Source organism: Sander vitreus, chromosome 22 (genome assembly GCF_031162955.1).
Source record: "Sander vitreus isolate 19-12246 chromosome 22, sanVit1, whole genome shotgun sequence".
Lineage (NCBI taxonomy): Eukaryota > Metazoa > Chordata > Actinopteri > Perciformes > Percidae > Sander > Sander vitreus.
Window position 1 is genome coordinate 6,637,873 of NC_135876.1, and position 21,284 is coordinate 6,659,156.

Below are 21,284 nucleotides of genomic sequence, written 5' to 3' on the forward strand. Positions count from 1 at the left end.
CTGCTGATACATCTGCTGTTCAGTACTCTTGTTCACACACTTGTGTAGGCAAGTATGTACACACGTGTTTACATGTAGGCACTGTTAAACTGTGTTTAAATGTGTTCTTACTACAACAAAGCTGACAATTGTCCGCGGACCATCCTGTTTTCTGCAAGTGTCTCTACAGTCTTAAAATTGTTGTCATGGCCACACCACATTATATTAATACATGTTGTTAACTGTTTGAAAAGAAGAGGTCGAGAGAGTGTGCAGTTGATGTTGCATCACATGTTTTAAGTTTTTTAAAGTCACAACAACTCCAAAAGATACCGCGGCCAGCTGCAGATATGCAATGTTGCCTGGTGCAGAAAAGGTGCGTGAGTGTTCTCAGGTACCAATCATTGAGGTAAGACTTAATACCAAACCAATTTTAAGTGGTTACGAGGGGTTGTAATATCATTATTATCATTATCTCAAACGGCTCAAGTGACTGGCCACTTGGCCAGCTCATCACAAAAGAAGCCCATGTTGTTTTTTGCTCTGTCTGACATACAGTCACACTCCATTATACGACTAAGTCCTTTATTAATTAACACTGTGATGGGGTAGCACCCATTCATTACAGTCTATTGTCCTGGCAGGGGAGGGCGATAGAGGCAGCATTTGAGCGAGACCCAAGCAGGTGAACAGAAGAGGGCAGAGAGAGGATCAGTCTAGCAAAGGAGCCCTGCCTGCTTAATAGGCCTTTTGTTTTGTTTCTACCTCGCTTAACTTGTCACGTGCTAATAAGAAAGGTGTGTTGGATGTGTGCAAGTGTGTGTCAGAGGAACAGAGCAGCAGAAAAAAAAAAGCAAGCGTGAGATACAAGGGAGAGAGAAACAGAGAGTGCAAATGAATCACAATTACTTCTATTCACACATAACTCTGAGTTCTCTGCACATCACTGCCTAAAACAATTAACACTGCTGGAAACTTCTTTTCACACTTGGCCCAATTTGGCGACATAAAGGTCATTGGAAATTAATTTAAAATGGCTAAAAGAAATCAGCCATGGGTGTAATTGCAAAAGTGGTGCACACGTGATAAGTATTGTAACACAAATTTCTTTTGGCGGTGTTTCTCCTGGCAACATTTTCTGACATTGGGAACGAATATTAAATACCCCTAAGCCTAAAAACAAATTCAGCCCTTTTCAGGTACAATGAGGGCCTGGGAGGCGATGCTGTTACCTAACACTAAAGGGCATGAAGCGCGCAGCTGGCAGAAGCAGGTTTTAAGTGTAAAGTGTTGAACTAACATTACATCTTCAATGGGCACATTTTGACTCAGCGCTGACAAACTGGGACTGTTATCCTTGGGGATTTTCTAATGAAAAAGCTCATTGGGCTCATTGGCAGAACAAAGTCTGTTTCTATGCGGGCATATGAGGCCAGCTCTATCTACATCACTGCAAATCCAATGTGGCTACTGGCTATCAAGATGGGGATCTCACTGTGAGCAACCAAAACAGGCTCATATACAGAGTTGGCTTGACACTAGATGTTTCTGTGTGCGATTTAGAAGGCAATTACATCTAATCAAAGAGAACATAAAAAAAATAAAAGGTGACTTTCTAAGTGTCTGCAAAAGGCGTTTCAGTGGAACCACTGTATAGACGCACATAATGAAGCAGATGCCTCTCATTTCAAGCTAATGGTGGATAAAAAGTGCTTTGCTATGTCCAACTGCACATACACACTTCAACCCATTATGTGTTCTGGAAACAGACGCTGAATCCCCTTTGGGAGAGTGACTGTGTCGCCATAAGTGGCCTTTAACTACCTTGTTTATCGCTATAGCACAATGCTGCTGTGCACCCTCCCGTTCTCTGCACTGACAGCAAGCATAATTATGGAAACAGCTGCTGAAAAGTGCTAAACGAAAACAGGTGGCGCCGACGAGACACGCACGGAAATCGTTAACCAGTCTGGCATTGTCTTCAACCACGCTTGGCAGCATTAACTTTAATTATGACAGCATGTTTCTGAACTCTGGACTTTGATCAGAGAACCATTCTATAGTAGCCAAATGAATATTGTAGGAAGGAATCATCCGCATTCTTGAAATAGCAAGTGTCAGTGATAAACGAAGAAAAGCAAGGAGAGAACAGAGAGGAAGAACTGAGGAGAAAAGTGTCTGCTAAACGTCAGGGAGTAAGAGCAAAGTATGAATTGTATGAAGCTTTCAGTGGACAATTTGGATAAAGTATCTCTAAGCTTTTTAGAGATGGGGAAAGGATTTTAGGTGCCATGGTAACACATTGGAGCCCTTACCTACCAGATCACCATGCCCTGTCATTTTAGAGACATTTCAAGTCATAAAGTGAAAGAAAAATTGACCTCTAAGATGCATCCTCTGCTGCCAAATTGTTCTGAAGAGCTCTGTAGATCCATAGATGCTCTCACTGATTACAGGTTGTAAAACCACAGCACTGCACTGCTCCTTTCAAAGGCCTTCAGATCAATTCCTGTAATTTGACTTCACCTGAGCTCCAACTGTATTTTCAGAACACATTAACAGAGTAACAGGGAGCTATTTCCAGACATTTGTAATAGTAGAGCAATTTGCTAATTGCTGACTCAATTATATTCTAGCAGCTGGTTTGTTTTTAAGTTATATTATAGAGTACAGTAGGGAATTAATTATCAAAGATGTGTGACTATCTGCAGAAAGGTTGCAGCACCTTCAATTATTAGCTCTGCCGGTAAGAAATGACTCATCTCCTCGAGTTGTTTGCCAAGTTTTACTAAGGCAAAATATCTGGCTCAGGAACCTGATGTTCTATAAATAAACTCCTTAAAAAGACAGACAAGAAAGAGTCTGTCTTTAGCATTTTATTAGCAAAAGTTGTAACATATTACATCATCCATACTGTGAAAGAGCATTACTCTAACTGACATCTAATTATATTAACACCAAAGATGTCATTTTTTGGCATGGCTGTAGATAGTTTAAGATAGCACTGTTTATCACCCCTTCAGTGGAATAACCCAAAAGGTTTATCATCATCGGAATGCTGCGCTCCTAAATCCTTCAAAGGTTAATGCTTCTGCTTTGTGTTTATAAGTGGAGGGAGTGAAATCACATGTAAGCCGAGACACAGATGAAAGTTAAAAGGATGGGATGAATTTATCTAATTTCTTAGATTATTTCAATTTTTCATACAAAAGCAAAAAGAACATCTTATGTAACCTTAAAGATGCATCCATTGCAGAGATTCTTGATAGCTTCACATAATGGAGCCTTTGCTCTGGGCTTAGATGTTGTTTTTCCATGTTCCACCTTTACAACGTTTAACAAAACTATCCCTGACTGGAAGAATGACAAAGTTAAATTCCATGTTGAGCAGTAAATGGAAGAATGAGAAGGGGTGAACTTGGCTCTAACTCAACAGGTCTGTGCATCATTTAGTTGCCTCCAAAGACAAGGGATCATGTTTTGTTTGCCTTGTATCAATTCATTTCCCCCTCTACCGACTCGGTAAATGGATCTCGGCAGCGAGGAAATCAATACAGCTTCATAAGTTTGCTCTTGTCTTCCAACTTTAAAACAGCGGATTCATGAATGGTACTGTACTGTACTGTGCAGAGGTGGAAAGTAACGGAAAACATTTACTCACGTTAGTGTATTGAGTAGTTTTGGTGTGTATTTGTCAAGTAGTTTTTAAAATCGGTAATTTAAAATGTACTTATTTTACGTTTTGAGTGAAGTATTGTATTTTGCTACATTACAAAATCCCATCCGTTACTGAGTAAAAAAAAAAACCTTAGACTAACAAAAACCAAAAGGAAGAAAAATAAATAGTGCCTGGAACCACTACAGTGACGAATGGGTGGGTCTAACGTTAGCGGTCCGCTGACCTGTTTCCACTAACTGTCCCTCCCCACTTCCTGCAACTCCGTAGCACGTCTCCCGAGCTGCATCAGTAGACATCTGTCTATGGACCCGTCGGGCGGTTCTCCTCCCAGCGAGCTGCTACGCAGTTTACGCCCCCACTGACGCGTATTGTCACTAGACTGTTTTTCATTTAAATTCAAGAGGGCCAATAGTATCATCATGCAATGCCAGATGTGCCTGCCAAAGGTGGCTGAACTGGCACCATTCAATAACTCCACATCTAATCTGCAGAAGCATGTTTTGGTAAATGCATTGGTACTTCAAACGAAGTTTTCATGACTAATAGCAAATTGCCAATTAGCAAAACATATTTCGTGGCATTGCTAATTTTTGTCTAACACTAGCAAACCGTAGGACAACGTATGTAGGACACTGGCTAAATCCCCCCGCCCCGTTTTACAGTTTTTTTTTTTATGTAACAAAGTAACTTTTACTTGAAGTACATTTTAAATGAACTACTTATTACTTTTACTTGAGTACATTTTCAGATAGGTAATTTCACTTGTACTTGAGTAATATTTCATCAACGTATTGGTACTTTTACTTGAGTACAATATTTAGTACTTTTTCCACCTCTGGTACTGTGGGCACCACAACAAAAGCCAGCTGTGTACCACTGTTAGAGGAATGCTAAAGAAAAAGGAACAGGGATATCATCTGCTGTGAATAATTGTGCAAAGGAATGCAATACTGACGATGATTGCCTTGACTTGGAAGAAAAAAAACAACGGTGAGCTTGTTTGGATACCATATCATCCATGTTGGGGAACCAGTGCTTCTATTTCTACTGTATAAACTGATTTCAGATACTTATATAAATAGGATTTCAACAAAAGCAAATTTACTGCAAATGGAGTAGTCCTGAATGCCTCAATTACAGTCCAGTGGTAAAAACATGGCAGGGAGGATTTTAAACACGGCCACCAGGGTTGGCACTTATGAAACAGGCCATTAGTCTGCTATAATTGTCAGCAATACTGTCACGCATTTGTCTACTGCGTAACCCAGCATTCACACGAGCCATAAATTTGACGGTCACATCAATCAGAGGCCAGAATTAATTTTGCAATTAAGATTCTCATTGCTTGGCAGATAAAGCTACTAATGAATCAGTGACAAGTGTGATATGATCGTAAAGAGGGGATTTTAATGTACTGTTTAATTGCTCGTATGCGGTTCACAGTGTTACAACAGCAGCTTCACAAGCCCATTTGTTCTCCATGGTCCCTAGTCCTATTAGAAGTTTAAAAAAAAAATACTGTTCATCTAAGGTCACGGAATGATGTAAGGGCAAGAATTAACAACGTTTTTATGGCACTTGAGCATATGTGACTAATCAAGCCCATATTGTGTGTCACGTTTTTCATGGAGTGGTTTAGAATGTGTGGTGTTGTTTTAAATATGTTTAGGGGATGACTGAGTGTATTCATGACAAGGAGCTGAGATCCCAGCAGTCATGCTGACACAGCAACAATATCAACAGGCTAATTCACTCACACTGTAACGAGAGGTTTAGAATGAATTAAAATGATTTGTCACTGGCAGGCCTGCACTATATTTCCTACAACTAACTGTTCATGTAATAAACTGGCCGTCACAGATTATGTTCCTCTGTCTTTGTTTGGCTGTGTCTGCTCTTAATGGCACCACAACAGGTGAAATGATGTTGTGAATTCCATCACTGGTGGCAGGGTGTGGACATTTTTAAGAGGAGGCAGGAATGGTTCCTCATTTCTTGACTGTTACCATTGCTTGTTGCACAGTGAAGCGTAACATTTGACTTGGTTATTACAGGAAAAAAAGGGAGCTGGAAAAACAATCTCCACTCCACACAGCCGGGCGATGTGGACTGAAGGCTCAGTGTCGCTCGCAGCTATAAGCACAAACAGTGCTGGTCGCTGGGAGATAAATGCCAACAATAAATAACATCCACCGGCTATGCGTGGGAAGTGTGTAGTGTATATGTGTGTGTTTAAATGTGCCTTGCTTGCTTCTATGTGTGTATTTCAGTGGTATGCATGTGTGTTAGTGTGTCTGGGGATGTTTTGTAATACAACTTTACTGTTGAGCCTCGCTGTGGTCAGGTGATTGCATCCAAGGTCATGAATAATGTTGGTGCCCTGACTAAGAATTTACAAAGTCAAATTTGATTGGTCAAGACATGCCTATAGTCGACTGATCGCTGAAAGTTTTTTTTCCCTTCTCAATAGCAACAATGGCTTGCATTTTTTCCACACAGACAAAAAAGCTGAAACGCGCTCGGCTCCATGTGTTGTCAGTTGTGTTATTGCCCCTCTGTTTAAGCTGTATGTAGAAAAATAATAATAGAACGGAGCAGAAATCGATAGACAGACAGACACGTCACTTAGTTAGCCTGCTTGCTTTTAGTTGTTGTAAATAGAACTTTCAGCCCTTACATAATTTGCCCCCATTGTAGCAATCCACAGAAAGAAGGGGAACGACAAGGGAGTGAGTGGACAGTCAATGAGAGAGAGCTGCGAGCTCTGCAAGTTACCCCAACTTGTCGTTCATAAATATAAAAACAAATTGCACTCTGATAGTGCTATATTCTTATGTGAGTGCTCTGATTAAGACATGTATTCCAAAATAGGCCATATATCATGATTTTATTGGGTGAAACAAAGCAATTCTATGTAAAATCAGATCCTTTGTTTCATAACCACGTTTTTCACCACTGCGACGGTTCGACTGTGAGATTCAAAACAGGCTCCTTAGATCGAACCGTCAAGTAGTCAACTATTCGGGGTCGCCCCTACAATAATATGAAGGGAGAGGGTAGAGCATGGTGGTTGGTGTCGGACTAAGTGACAGAGGGGAATGCTGAGGCAGAATCAAACACCATTTGCTTTGAATATTACCCAAACCTAACTCCAATCCATCCATATTTCAATTGCTGATTACTTTTAGATCATTTTCCATTTAAATGTCCATTTTCTTTCAACCCCTGTCTCTCTTACCCCATTCCTTAGTCTCTTTATGTCTGATGAACTCTTTCTCCAAATTCTTTTACCTCTAATAAGAATCATTACAAAGGTGTGAAGACGCACACACTCAGAGACCATTCACAACGTTTTCTAAAGATCACAAAGCACTGAGTCATGTTCATATTCATGCATATTCTTTACCAAGGTATGTCTGATGCAAGTCTTTCTACCTCCTCATAACAGCCCTCTCTCATGACACAAGTGATGAATTAACCTCCAAACCCATAGGGGGGAGCAATCCCTTTGACTTTTGCCTTTAGTCTGTTAAAATCCTGCCTACCAATCCCTCATTCAAACTCCCAGAGCTGTCAAGTGAAGGAATAACACAGCTTAAAGTGACTTTGTTCACATTGCCATTGATCAGCGCCCGCTACTGCGTCTTCTGGGTTCAAGCATCGCTTTCATAGAGAACTCTGTCTGAATGTCTCTGCTCGTCTCTCCCCTCCTCTTTCAATGAATGTTTATAACCGGAAGTTCAAATGGTTTGTCACATAGAACCAAACTTATACAACACAACAGAACCAAAGAGGCAAATATTCCTCTATAAGGAATATTACAAATGACTGTAATATCATGGATAGTAAAGGTTTAAGAGAGAAGAAAGAAGTATGAAAGGGCAAGCTTATTAGTGATGAGTCCAGTTTTTGGTAAAGGTTAAAGCTGCTCTACTTCTCTGATACAACATACTGTATCCATCTGAAAGTATCTATTGATATCCCTGGAGTAAAAAGGGAAAGATACCCAGACAGCCTGAAATCACAGAGACACCCCATTCTGCTCTATTTACCTTTTAACCTTTTCTCTTCGCAGCGAGTACATACTTATTGAAAGATATCGAGAGCTACTGCTATTGCTACTGAAAGCATGCCGAAATACACCCCGACCGTGGTAATTACAGACGCAGCGCAAACATGCTGGGAGGGTAAATTTATTTCTATGGGGGCGCGTGCAGTACGGCTGGCATACATTAAAACATCTAAACAAAAGGAGACGTGGAGGAATCCCTCCCTCCACCAAAATATCTACTTTCTATTTTGTATCTATATGGCTGGATCTCCTGTGTGTGTGTGTGTGTGTGTGTGTGTGTGTGTGTGTGTGTGTGTGTGTGTGTGTGTGTGTAAGGCTATTCATCTTTGACAGACGCCTGCAATTCTCTGGCATGTCACTCACACTACAATTTAAAACATCATCGCATTGTCAATCGAGGGAATTATATGAATGACAGCAAGTAAACGATCATCTACATATGTGTGTTTATGTGCGTCCTGGCACTAGAGTGTGTCATATATATATATATATATATATGCACGCACGCACACATGCTTGCGCACCAATCCAGAGTGTGTGACAGAGGAGGCAATTACCAGCCATGCTTTTCCTCCATGCTTTATTTGCAATAACTGTCACCAGCAGAGCCTTGGCCTCCTTATCTGATTTTTATGAACATACTTGTAGGGATTACTGAGATTTGTGAAAGCACTGCTGGGAAATGGGAAAGTGTGTGAGAGGACGAGAAAAAAGGAACAGTAAGGAAGAGAGTAGCAAAATGCTAATCTGCCGTGGAAAGGGATGAAATATTAAGTATCTCTCTCTCTCTCTCTCTCTCTCTCTCTCAGAAGTTGGTCATTAGACAGTGATGATGATGGGCTTTTTCTAATCGCATCATGCCTGAGGAGCTAGGAGAGCGTAGCCATCAAACTCTCACACCACACCTCTCATGAGTCGACAGCCCACGGGTAGCTTTGCATTTTTTTTACACTACTCTCGGCATCATTCTGGCGTTCGAGGCTGCTGACAAGAGGTAAGAATCAGTTTGGTGCATCCCTCCAGTTAGAATGTAAGTGCTGGCTGTAGTGGTTAAAGAGACTGGTGAATAACTTGAAGGTCAGCAGCAACCAATAAGATCATGTATAGCCACATTATTTTGCCTTTACACTTTTAACATCAAATTCTGAGATTGAGAAAGCTTCCTACATTTAAATCTTGGGACTCCACTGTTCTTTGATAGTAGGAATGAAATATGAGCCCATTTGCCACTTTATGAATATTAAAATTAAAGAAAAGCTGTAGACCGATACATTTGGAGCTAAGTCTGGGGGTTGTGCATTTCTAACTGGAGAAACAGCACATTAGCAGAGTAAAATGTGTCTCAGAGGGCCATTACTCCACAGGTTGAACAGCTCCTATGGCGGGGTTAACAGCCCGGGTGCCGGGCTGAGTATTATGGGTAGGATTGAGGTTGGCATCAGGGGCCCCTGGCCTGCCAAGGTGCTGTGCCGCCCCGAGCCTGCTGTCAGAGCGACTGAGCGCAGGCTGGACGAGGTCAGTAGCCTCACCATCTGTTGCACGACAGCCAAAGTCACCCTGTACGTAGAATGTGTGTCTGAGTGCGAGTGTCTGTGTGTGCTTCTATGTGATGTGTGAGTGTGTGCACTGCGCATCTGCACTAAAGGTGTGAAACTTAGGGAACCGTGTGTGATCAATGATTCTCAATTCTCATTCTGTGTGGGTAAAAGTGGGCTGACTGCAAAATATTAAGGTGCATATGAACTTCAATGCCGCAAGTTTAGAATTATCACTTGTTAATTCATAATCACTGTGATTTTTAAGACATGTATTTTGTAGGCATACATCTTTCCGAGGGAAGCAGCTATCAACCTCTTTTAGTGAATACAACACTGATAGAATTATGCATACGACACAAGAATGTAAAAATTGTAATGCAGAGGGTATAATGGAGAGATAGATAAACAAAAGTTGATGGGATGAAGGAGCAGTAAAAAGCAAATCAGTGCAGCCACCATGACAAATCCATATCCCAGCTGCACTGAATGTTACACATTTACTGATTTTTATTTTTATTTTAATTCCTAGGGCTCTATTTTAACGATCTAAGTGTACGGCGTGAAGCGCCTGGCGCAGGTACGTTTAGGGCGTGTATAAATCCACTTTTGCTAGTTTGACGGCAGAAAAAAGGGTCCGTGCGCCGGGCGCATGGTTCAAAAGGGTTGTACTTAGTGTCTTCATTAATTCACAGCTGTGTTTTGGGCGTAACATGCAATAAACCAATCAGAGTGTCATCTCCCATTCCCTTTAAAAGCCAGGCGCGTTTGGACCTTGGCGCATTGCTATTATGATGGCAGATTTGCACCGTAATATTTTTATTTGTAATCTTTTGCATGTTTGTGTGTTGCTGTGCTTCCCTGTGTGTGTAACAAGCATAGTGTGCGCGCGCTGTGCATAAGCCAAGGCACATTTTACTAATGCGCTGTTAAAATAACAATGAAATGCTGCGCTATTGACTTTAGACCAGGTTTTTGTTGGTCAATGGCACGATCACTTCCCGCAGCAACAAGCCAAGAATGCACCTGAACACACCTCCCTGTAAGACCAGCACGCCCATGGGCGCACAGATGGGCGCAGGTGCATTTGCTATTTAAACGACGCGGGCGCTGGACGGACTGACAACTGTGTCGGTCTTAAACTAGCAAAGACACTTGCGTTGGGTTTTGCGCTACGCTGCGCCGGGTGCAAGATAGGGTCCCTAGAGGGAGTTCATTGAGTTAGCTGGGATATATTTTGGATCAAATTGACTATGGGAGTTTAGTTAATATCCTGTAAACAATAATAATTGTATTATACAGCAAAACAATTACCATCTAAGTTATTCTCCCTTTTCTAATATTTTTTTTATTTTAAAGTGGCTATAAGTAACTTTTCAGTTTGAACAAAAGCGGTAGAGTTTTACCACACATGCTGTCGTAAAGGTCTTTTCTGGGTTTCTTTACGGTGCTGTATTGCCCACTGTATGACTGCGTTAGCGTTACCGGGAGGCCATACAGTTGCGATGAATGTTTTTCTGACACAGAATATCATTCATTTACAATAAGACAATAAGTTACTGATGCATCGTTGCATTTCAGGTGTTGCATACGGTAACTTAGCCTCCTTTGGATGTATCGTAAGCTAAATCGGGTATCACTGTCACTGTGTCACGAGCCAAAGCATTAAGAGTTTGTTGTAGCAACCAACGTAATAATAACAACGTCAGTTTTGAACCATTTACAATCCCATAATTGTCTCCATCTGTTGAAAACCCGACCGAGTGTGACTCGGATTTCGATTTTGTCTTTCACTTTCCCTTTTAGCTGTTTTTCGTTTAATTTCCTACTTTTCTGTGATGGTCCTGCCCCAGTACCAGCCACAACTACAACATATAACTTCCAAAATAAAATTAAAATACAATTAGGCCTATATAAAGAAATCTCCTGCTACCTTTAACCTGGCTGGATACTCACTAACAGGCTTTTCCGGTGTTACAAAGAAATCTGTGACCCATCAGAATGTGTTACTGTAGCTCTGTCTACCATCCGTAAATCATTTTGTGACTTTGCGGGAAAAATCGGACCCGGGCAAAGGCACTAATAAAAACTATATAAAGATAGCATTCTGTTCTGTGTTTCTTTTTGGTACCATTCTTTTCCAGTATCAAGTACTTGGCCCTTTAAGACGTGTGAGAATTCCAACTTGTTGCAATCAACTGTCACACGTAAAGTGATATTTTTCTGTTTTCTGAGTGGGACAGCTGTATTGAAAATATGTTATAAGGTGAGGTGCTGGCTGGCTACTGACCACTTCTCGGGGCAGCAGGGAGTCCTCTGGGCGAATCACCGACAGGTTCACAGTCCCGCCCATGGGCGTGGCTCGGAGCAGGGCCACCACCTCTTCCTGGCTCTTACCATTCAGGTCCACTCCACTAACCTGCACATATACCAACACACAGTATCATAAGTACTCAGATAAGCACATATATGCAGGCGAAAATAAACACGGACACTCAGATACACGCAAACTCGGAAGAAAAACAAAAATCAAAGAGCTCTTCCATTTTAATGAGGGGAAATCTTCTGTATGGCCTCCACATAACCTTTATGCAGATTACCCTCTGAGCCAGTTGGAGCTGGTATTAAGCATGGGTTATTGCCCCCTAAAGTGAGCACTAGCTGATTTTCATGTCAGTCTGATTGAAGTATAATCAAAATATTGTTCCGTCTAACCACTTTTCGTCAGCAATTCAAAGCTGGAGCTGAATTGTTTTAGCCATAGGGAACGCAGATTGTTTGACTCCTTTCAACAAAAAGCTCTGGAAAATTTAATTTCAGAACAAAAACCATACCAGCAAAAGAGTAATTAGTCTTTGAAATAACATGCAATCTCACAGAGCACACATGTGAGATTGTATGTGAACACTACATAATGGTTAGAGGTTGCAAGGAAGTGCTGCCCCACCTCCAGCAGCTGGTCTCCAGCTTTCAATCGGCCATCTTGGATGGCGGCTCCTCGAGGAAGGATGTTTTTGACATAAATGGGAGCACTGCCACCAATGGGGACGTCTCTGGATGTGATGCTGAACCCAAGACCCTCTGGACCTAGGAATAATGGAAAAAAAATATGAATATAGTAAGAAATGTAATGTGATATTTTACGGAGTATTTTTTTTTTTTTTTCATGCCTAATTGCAATAAAGCGAGTTCAGAAGTTTCCTACACAACACCAATCCTTGAGACTTCAGTGTCTTGCTCAAGGACACTTCATTAGGTATGTCTTGCCAGCATGGAGTGCATGAACCTGGACAGTAAAAATGAAAGATTGTCAACCGTCAACCGACCGCTCTCGCGCTGTGCCATCACAGAAATATCACAGTGATATTACTGATTTACTGCCTTGTAGAAGCTTTATCGTTCTGAAGAGGGAAGAAGTAAATAATGCGCATGTGTTTATGTTTAGTAAAGTGCTCCAGCACCTCCATATGAGTTCATAAATGTCAACAACAAAAGATTTGTTTCTCCAGGTAAACATAGTGACATTCATTTTCTTGCTTTCATTTCAAAAAGTCACTAACAGACAACCAGTATGTACTATATAACACTGTGGCTATGAAAACTATTTGTTTTGTTCCTATATATGCTTTTTAGAAGAAATATTGTTTATCTCATGGTAGTCATTTCTAATAAAAAGAAAAGTAAGAGAAAGGAACCTAAAAATGTTGTGCCGCGCTGTCATGGGGCTTTCACTGTGACTCTTAGAAACTGGACAGACTCTTGAAACCATTTCTGAAAGCTCCTTTTCATTACATGCCGCTGTAACATGAGAAACCACAATGCAGGGATCAAATTATGGTTTTCTACCATATTCTGAACCACCTATAGTTAATACAAACATACTTACTTCCATCCTTGCCATCAGGGTGTGTCTCACTCACATGTTCTAGGAAGTCAAAATGAAAATATGTCCCTAACTCTAAATATAGCGTCAATGCTATGAACCAAAATTGAGTGTTTATGATAAGTGCATGTGGACTTTAAAGCCACTCTCGCAAGTCATGGTCGGATTAAAGGCCGGTTAGTGACCAGAATAAGCAGAGAAAAGTGAATGATTATGGATTGCAAAATGCATCAAAATGCTGCTCAATAGCCTCTTGAAATGTAGTGAATTTCACCTAAATAGCAAAAATAGCAAAAATGCTGTTTTCTAAATCATCCGCGTACCATGTGCCAGATGTTTAAACCAAAAAACCATTGGACTTTTTGGTACAACAGCAGGGCAGGAGGCTGCGCTCAAATCATGTCTGGGTCAAGGCAACCTTCTACTATATATAGAGAGTTTAAAGTTTGCATAATGTAGAAAGCAGTGATCCTTATGTGTTCATTAATAGTTGTTTTTCTTACTGGTGTATCATTAAGCAAGAGCTACACGCCTTTTTTGAAGTGCAGTGAGTGATAAGGCTAAATCTGAGAAAACACTTCAGATAGCGGCTGTGCAAAACTATTTCCTTTAGGTTTTAAGACTGACCTTTAAGGTTTATCAAATGACTATGAATTGCTGGTCCGGAGGAAATAGGCAAATACAATAACGGATAAATAAGACGATCTCAGGCTGACCTTTTCTGCCGAACAGACCTGAATTTGTCAAATAAAAGCAAGAAATGGTTTCAAATGTCAGCTAGGGAATGAGGTAAACCAAATAAATTGTGTTTGTCCAATAATTCTTTGACAGAATATTTAAATTTAAATTTAAATTAAATTAAATAACCCTGCTACATAATGCTTTTCAATGAGTCATTAGGAACAGTGTTCAGAGAGATACATTTCACCATGCATAACCTAGCCGTCGGCATTTCTAGCAGTCAAGTAGGGAAAGTCGCATTATGCAGTTTCAGCGGAGGCTTCTCTGATGGTAACAATAGTGATTAGCATTCATGTCAAAGTAGCTGCTCATTTCACAGAGCTGTCAGCACCTCATGGCTCATTATGGCCTACTTTTCCCAGTATGTCTCTCTCGCTGTCTGACAAACTCTCTGTCGTCTTGCTGACAGTGATGGTGTTGATGAACAAAATAAAACACAAAGAGGGAGAACTGCGCGTGGCAACTTTCTTGTGGCCTGTGCACACAAACAAACTTGTGGAAAGGTGATGAAGAGGTTGCTTATAAAGTCAAAAAGTTGAGCTGTCGAGGATGATGACGTGCTATGATCCCTCCATCAATGCAGCATGATAACTAAGCAGACAGAAAAAGCTGCCATCGTTTGTGTTGAATGTTAAATCTGCAAAGTTTGTCTTCTTGAACGCCAAACTTTTAAAGGCCATGGCAATCAGCCTCCTACTCAGTGCAGTTGCTGTACTCAAAATTGAACTACACAGTAATAAAAGAGGACAAATCTCTAACCAAAAAAGTGCCAATGTGATTTCTAAATAAAGTTTTGTTGATCATTACCCCATCATCAGTGATATCCTACTGTGCCTCTCTCCTACAGTTTCAGATCCGAATAAGCTGCACATTATAGTTCCCCTTTTAAATCACAGTCACAGTCACACAGTCTATGTTCCCTTTTCCACTGTAACCCCCCTCTCATGCCAGTGTCTTTCCCTTTCCCCTGGCCTGCACATGGCCTAATGAGCAGAATCAAACTCCTGCCCATTGAAAGATCCCGTCATTAACAGTCTCCAATCAGGCAATTAGGAGAATGCATCTCTAATAGGCCTACAGTAATTAACCACTGACGTCTTTATTTTGGGTAATAGAAGACCAGGATAAAAGTAATTGTATCCTTTCTGGATTAGTTGGAATCCTGGCTCCAATAAGCCAATTAAACAGCAAACATGAGGAGAGGCTGAGGCACATTAGAATGACTTAATGGGGTGTGTATGTCCTTTTCTACTGCAGTATTTGATTAAGTCACTCTTGTTAATTTGCCAAGTAAGATCTGCTCCTGCCACTCGGAATTCAGGCCCACTTAGACCAAATTAAAACAATAACGAGTCAACAACACAACTGCTGAAGCCTTTTTAAAAGTACATTAGTAATGATAAAGTCTGATGGTAATCATACGGAACTGTCAAAATGGATTCCAGGGGAACACCTCCCTCGACTATTTTGGATGTTAGTGCTTTAGTTAAATTTCCAATTCAACAACATTTGGACAATAATTCATCTCCATTTAGAGTTCACAAATGGCTTGATGTTTACAAGCGAGGCACATCCATTCCGGTAAGCCCCAATTTTAATCATAAGCAATTATCTCAGAAGCCATTATTGTCACTTGGGCAAAAGAATACTTTTGAGAGTTATGACTGGTGTTGAATCAGACCATGAAGTGGCTAGTGAAAATAAACTATACTGATGGCAACAGTCTCTGGAGCTGCTGGAGCTCCACCAACATTGCCCCAGCTTGGTTTCACTGAAATGAGAGGTTTGTGTGCAGAAAAAAAGAGAAGAACTTTATCACATTATAAACAAAAAAATATATAACTTGCATTGCAGCCCCACCGTGTATATAAGAACTATGAAACTCTGCTGGCAGCGCTCGGGGACCCTGGCCAGATATATTAGAGCAGCTTGTGACAGCATTTCCCTCGAGTGCGTTGCATTTAGCCTGCACTGCTGCCCTCACTTGCTGCACTATTCCCTGAAGCTCGCTGCTACGGCTTCGGTGCCAGCTTTCGACTTAACATCTGCTCCCGCCAACAGAAAAAAAGGATCAAAGAGAAAGAGAGAGACAAAGAGTAGGCGAGTCACCTCAGCACTGGTTCATATATACAGTGGTGTGAAAAAAGTGTTTGCCCCCCTTCCTCATTTCCTGTTCCTTTGCATGTTTGTCACACTTAAGTGTTTCGGAACATCAAACCAATTTAAACAATAGTCAAGGACAACACAAGTAAACACAAAATGCAATTTGTAAATGAAGGTGTTAATTATTAAAGGTGAAAAAAAATCCAAACCATCATGGCCCTGTGTGAAAAAGTGATTGCCCCCTAAACCTAATAACTGGTTGGGCCACCCTTAGCAGCAACAACTGCAACCAGCGTGTTGCGATAACGTGCAATGAGGCTTTTACAGCGTCCTGGAGGAATTTTGGCCCACTCATCTTTGCAGAATTGTCCTAATTCAGTTACATTAGAGGGTTTTCGAGCATGAACGGCCTTTTTAAGGTCATACCACAACATCTCAATAGGATTCAGGTCAGGACTTTGGCTAGGCCACTCCAAAGTCTTCATTTAGTTTTTCTTCAGCCATTCGGTGGTGGACTTGCTGGTGTGTTTAGGATCATTGTCCTGCTGCAGAACCCAAGTTCGTTTCAGCTTGAGTACACGAACAGATGGTCGGACATTCTCCTTCCGGATCTCTTGGTAGACAGCAGAATTCATAGTTCCTTTTATCACGGCAAGTCTTCCAGGTCCTGAAGCAGCAAAACAGCCCCCAGACCATCACACTACCACCACCATATTTTACAGTTGGTATAATGTTCTTTTATGAAATGCAGTGTTCCTTCTACGCCAGATATACTTGGACACACACCTTCCAAAGAGTTCCACTTTTGTCTCATCGGTCCACAGAATGTTGTCCCCAAAAGTCTTGGGGATCATCAAGATGTGTTCTGGAGAAATTGAGACAAGCTTTGATGTTCTTTTGCTCAGCAGTGGTTTTCTCCTTGGAACTCTGCCATGCAGGCCATTTTTGCCCAGTCTTTTCCTGATGGAGGAGGCATGAACGCTGACCTTAACTGAGGCAAGTGAGGCCTGCAGTTCTTTGGACGTTGTTGTGGGGTCTTTTGTGACCTCTTGGATGAGTCGTCGCTGCGCTCTTGGGGTAATTTTTGGGCGGCCGGCCACTCCTGGGAAGGTTCACCACTGTTCCATGTCTTCGCCATTTGTGGATAATGGCTCTCACTGTGGTTCGCTGGATTCCCAAAGCTTTGGAAATGGCTTTATAACCCTTTCCAGACTGATAGATCTCAATTACTTTCTTTCTCAATTGTTCCTGAATTTCTTTGGGTCTCGGCATGATGTGTAGCTTTTAAGGATCTTCTGAGTGGACCTTACTGTGTCAAGCAGCTCCTATTTAAGTGATGCCTTGATTGTGAACAGGTGTGGCAATAATCAGGCCTGGGTGTGGCTAGAGAAATTGAACTCAGGTGTGGACAACCACAGTTATAGTATGTTTTAACAAGGGGGGCAATCACTTTTTCACACAGGGCCATGATGGTTTGGATTTTTTTTCACCTTTAATAATTAAACACCTTCATTTACAAATTGCATTTTGTGTTTACTTGTGTTGTCCTTGACTACTGTTTAAATTGGTTTGATGTTCGAAACACTTAAGTGTGACAAACATGCAAAGGAACAGGAAATGAGGAAGGGGGGCAAACACTTTTTCACACCACTGTATATATATATATATATATATATATATATATATATATCACACATTATACATATATATATATATATATATATATATATATATATATATATACACATACATACATATATATATAGATATATATATAGATATATATATATAGATATAGATATATATATAGAGAGAGAGAGAGAGAGAGAGAGAGAGAGAGTCTGGCAGTAAGTCAGTTAGTCTTGGCTAAGATATACAACTGCTGCAGTATCAAAAGGCCTGTCCAAGTCCACAAACAAACCAGCCTCAGCTGGAAGCAGACTGATTGCTGAATCTTAATATTTCAACCACAGGACCGTGGTGATGTAGCCTGAGTGAATCAAACCACAACCTCTGCTTTCAAGAAGCCGTTGATCTGTGTTTGCTTTTGGCCTGCTCACTTAAACAAAGCCCAGAGGCAAGTAGAGATTTTGAATATTTCTTGATAGTTTTAAGGTTGTCTCCCTCAACCTATCGTTTACTCTGGGGAAAGAAAAATGCATACAGATGATGAGACGGCCCTTTGTCCTCTTTGTTTCAATGAGGAGTAAAGAGTGGTGACAGAGTGGGACAAATGTGATAGAGGCAGAAATAGAAAAAGAGAGAGAGAGAGAGAGATAGAGAGCTGTTATTTGCAACTGTTCTCCACTTGGAGGATGAACTGGTTTCAGCTGCTTGATGATCAAAAGAGTAAAACTGTATGTTTGTGTCTCAAAGTGAACTTTAAGTGCATTTAAATGCAGAATGCTGCTGGATGTGGTGATTAATAAATACATTCTCAGCCAGTCACATCACTGGTCTCACCGCTCTGAAACAGCTGTGCCAATCCCAGTGAGGCATGATGCCTCACTAGCTCAACACATTGGCTTCTCCGGAAAGTCATATTGTTGTCTGGATGGTGCAGAGCAGTAGCGTGAGCTTTGTAATGCATTTTGAGGGTAAAACATGAGGAGCTGTTTTTTTGATTTATTTATTGTAAAGCAGGATTAACAAGGCTCCAGTAATCCGATGCCTCTTGTATAAGGGGCCAGAATAATGCGTTATAATCGACCAGAATGATGCGTGTAGAGGTGTGCGGGGAGATTTTGGAGCAGCCTGGTGTCATTTGCATGTGATTTAATGAAGGTAAACACAGTGGACGACCGTGCGTAATGGTAATGTGCTCTGGTGCAGCACATCTTCAATCGGAGGTTGCAGATTTATTAGCATGCCTGTCCTGCTGCTTTCAGATGGCTGCAGGGATTGGAGGAACTGAAGGAAAAGCTTTTCATACAGTACAAAGTAGCTGTCGACAACAGATACTGTAATAATCATCCATATAAATGTATGGATAAATACAGACTTATTTACAGATGTTCCTGCTTTAACCACATTAAGCGTTAATTTTTTTTATTCTGATTAAAATATATCACCTGGTTCGAGAGTGTTTAATTAAAATAGTTTATTTACATTTTTAGTGTTATTCTATTATTACTGTGCATTTGCGCCACATAATTGGTTTGCTCTTGTTAATAAAATAACCAAAGTGGCAGCCGAGTGACATTGCACCAGAAACAGAACTTAGTTCTGAAACGTCTATTTGATCCCAGTTTTCCACCGAAATACCCAAAACTTGATGGACACCGTCTCATTTAAATAAGCATCTGTCCTGTTTGCACCTCTCCTCCCATGTGTGCTCAGCGTGCTCTGGGCTGGGTGGCAAAATACCACACAAACGGGCAAAGCAGATTTTAAGGCGAGGAAAACACCAAATGGTCAGAGTGATGCATGGAAATACAAAAGTATTATTCTAATGACATGCAGAGATAGATTTTCACTTTTACAATCATGCATTCAACTTGAACGTTCAACTTTATTTGTCCCCGAAGGAGTTTTGGTGTTCATGAGTCTGCTGGTCCTTACCTTTCTTCAGCTGGATGTTGAATCTGCGTCCTTTGTTCTTTAGGTAGAAGCTGGTGGACGGATTTGTGCTTACCCTGCGCTGCAGGGAGGGGGAGGTGGAGGGGGCTGAAGAGGTCGTGGAGACCAAGGTGTGGGGTAACGTGGCGTACCGTCGGCTCGGCTCTGGGGTGCTTCCTGCCAGGGGTCCTTGGTGGCTATAGAGCAAGACAAAGACAAAGGTTTGATTTGTTTTTGTACCTACAGAACAGTGACATAATGTGGGGGAAAAGAAAGCAGAAGTGTACTTCCTTTGATATTTCCAGCATGCTGTTTAGGTATTTTCCTGTATTTTTTATTTTTTTTTAAACTAGTAGTAAGTCAAGATTTCAACAACAACTCAAACCAGAACACATTTTTCTATCATGATATTATGGCAAAAAAAACATATTTTAAACAAGTATCAGGACGACGTTTGGGCAACTATTAAATTGAGTATATACATATATGGCCGTTATCTGTCAGGCTGCTATAATGTAAAGTAGGATGCACAACAATGATGTCTAACAATGAAATGATTATATCTGTGCAATAGAGAATATGGACTTAATGTAACATACAGAGAATGGAAAGAGGATTTATGAATTTAAATGATTGAAATTAAGACTGTAAACCTGTACACAAGGACCTACTTGATGAACACCCACATGCTTTGCTTTCTGGAATCAGGCCAAAGTCATTAGAGACATTAATAGAAACCACAGGCAGATAAAATGGGCTTTTAACAAGATGATCAGTGATGCAGACTTGGAGGTCTCAGGTAGAAATTATTATTAAACTGCTCTCTTGCCTTTTATTGTGTCACTTATAAACATTGATGGATTTACAGTGAACATATTGAGGAAAAGTCATTGACTGGTGTGATTAAAACAGAATTGCATTCATTGGGAGCCTGAGACTGCTTAGCCTACTTATGTGCAAAAACATGGACCTTTGATATTTTTTCAAGCAACTAGTTGGAGTGTGTCTCATCTGGCTTTCTAAATCTGTGTAGGTGTTCTTAACATCTACTCAATGTCCACGTTTGTGGGCTAGGGATACACAAGGTAACTCTTAAACTTACTTGTGGTTGAGGCCTGGTTGTGGTCCAGCTCTGGGAGTCAGCCCCCCCACCAAACTGGACCTGTCCCCCGACTGCTGAGAGTGTAGGCCAAAACGGACTCTGTTGGACTGGGGCGGGCTGAGCTCGCTCTGGGCCGACAGCAGCTCGTACTGTCTCTTCATGGCTGCAGGGACCACGTGAAAAAGGATGACGGGCCCACGCATCGCCTGCTTGAAAATGTTTTGGGCTCTGGAGGTGATACAGAGAACGTGAGAGGGAGAGGGGAGGTCATGCAGACAGAAATGAATTAGTTTGAGCATGATAAGAGATACAAGCACAATAGTGTACTATCATAACTTGTACGATATAGAAGGATAAGCAAGGCTATGTGGTGCTGTATGTTGAGAGGCGATAGGGAGAGTTGAGGTTAGCATGGCTATTCACAGAGCTACTCACTGCTAACAGCAGAGGAGGAATGGAATTACATTATCTATAATTACCAGCATCAAGACAGGAATGAGATAAGGATGGTGAATGGTGAGTCAGTGATGAAACATTATATATTGTGTATTCTATATTATACCAGTGGAACATACTGTATGAGGAGTATCAAAGTCTCTCTACAGTGTAGTAGTCTGTGTGTGTGTGTGTGT

General features: G+C 41.1%; 1 protein-coding gene across 13 annotated transcripts in view; it reads right to left on the minus strand.

Moving 5' to 3' along the window:
• Positions 1–21,284, minus strand: part of LOC144537414 (partitioning defective 3 homolog) — a 382,981-nt gene that overhangs the window by 172,349 nt on the left and 189,348 nt on the right. For all 13 annotated transcript variants that reach the window (XM_078281137.1, XM_078281139.1, XM_078281130.1 and 10 more), the window contains 4 exons: positions 20,653–20,880; positions 19,554–19,747; positions 12,213–12,352; positions 11,556–11,684 (listed from right to left, as the gene is read on the minus strand). In XM_078281137.1, coding sequence (XP_078137263.1) covers positions 11,556–11,684; positions 12,213–12,352; positions 19,554–19,747; positions 20,653–20,880 — 691 coding nt within the window. The remainder of the gene's footprint in view (positions 1–11,555; positions 11,685–12,212; positions 12,353–19,553; positions 19,748–20,652; positions 20,881–21,284) is intronic.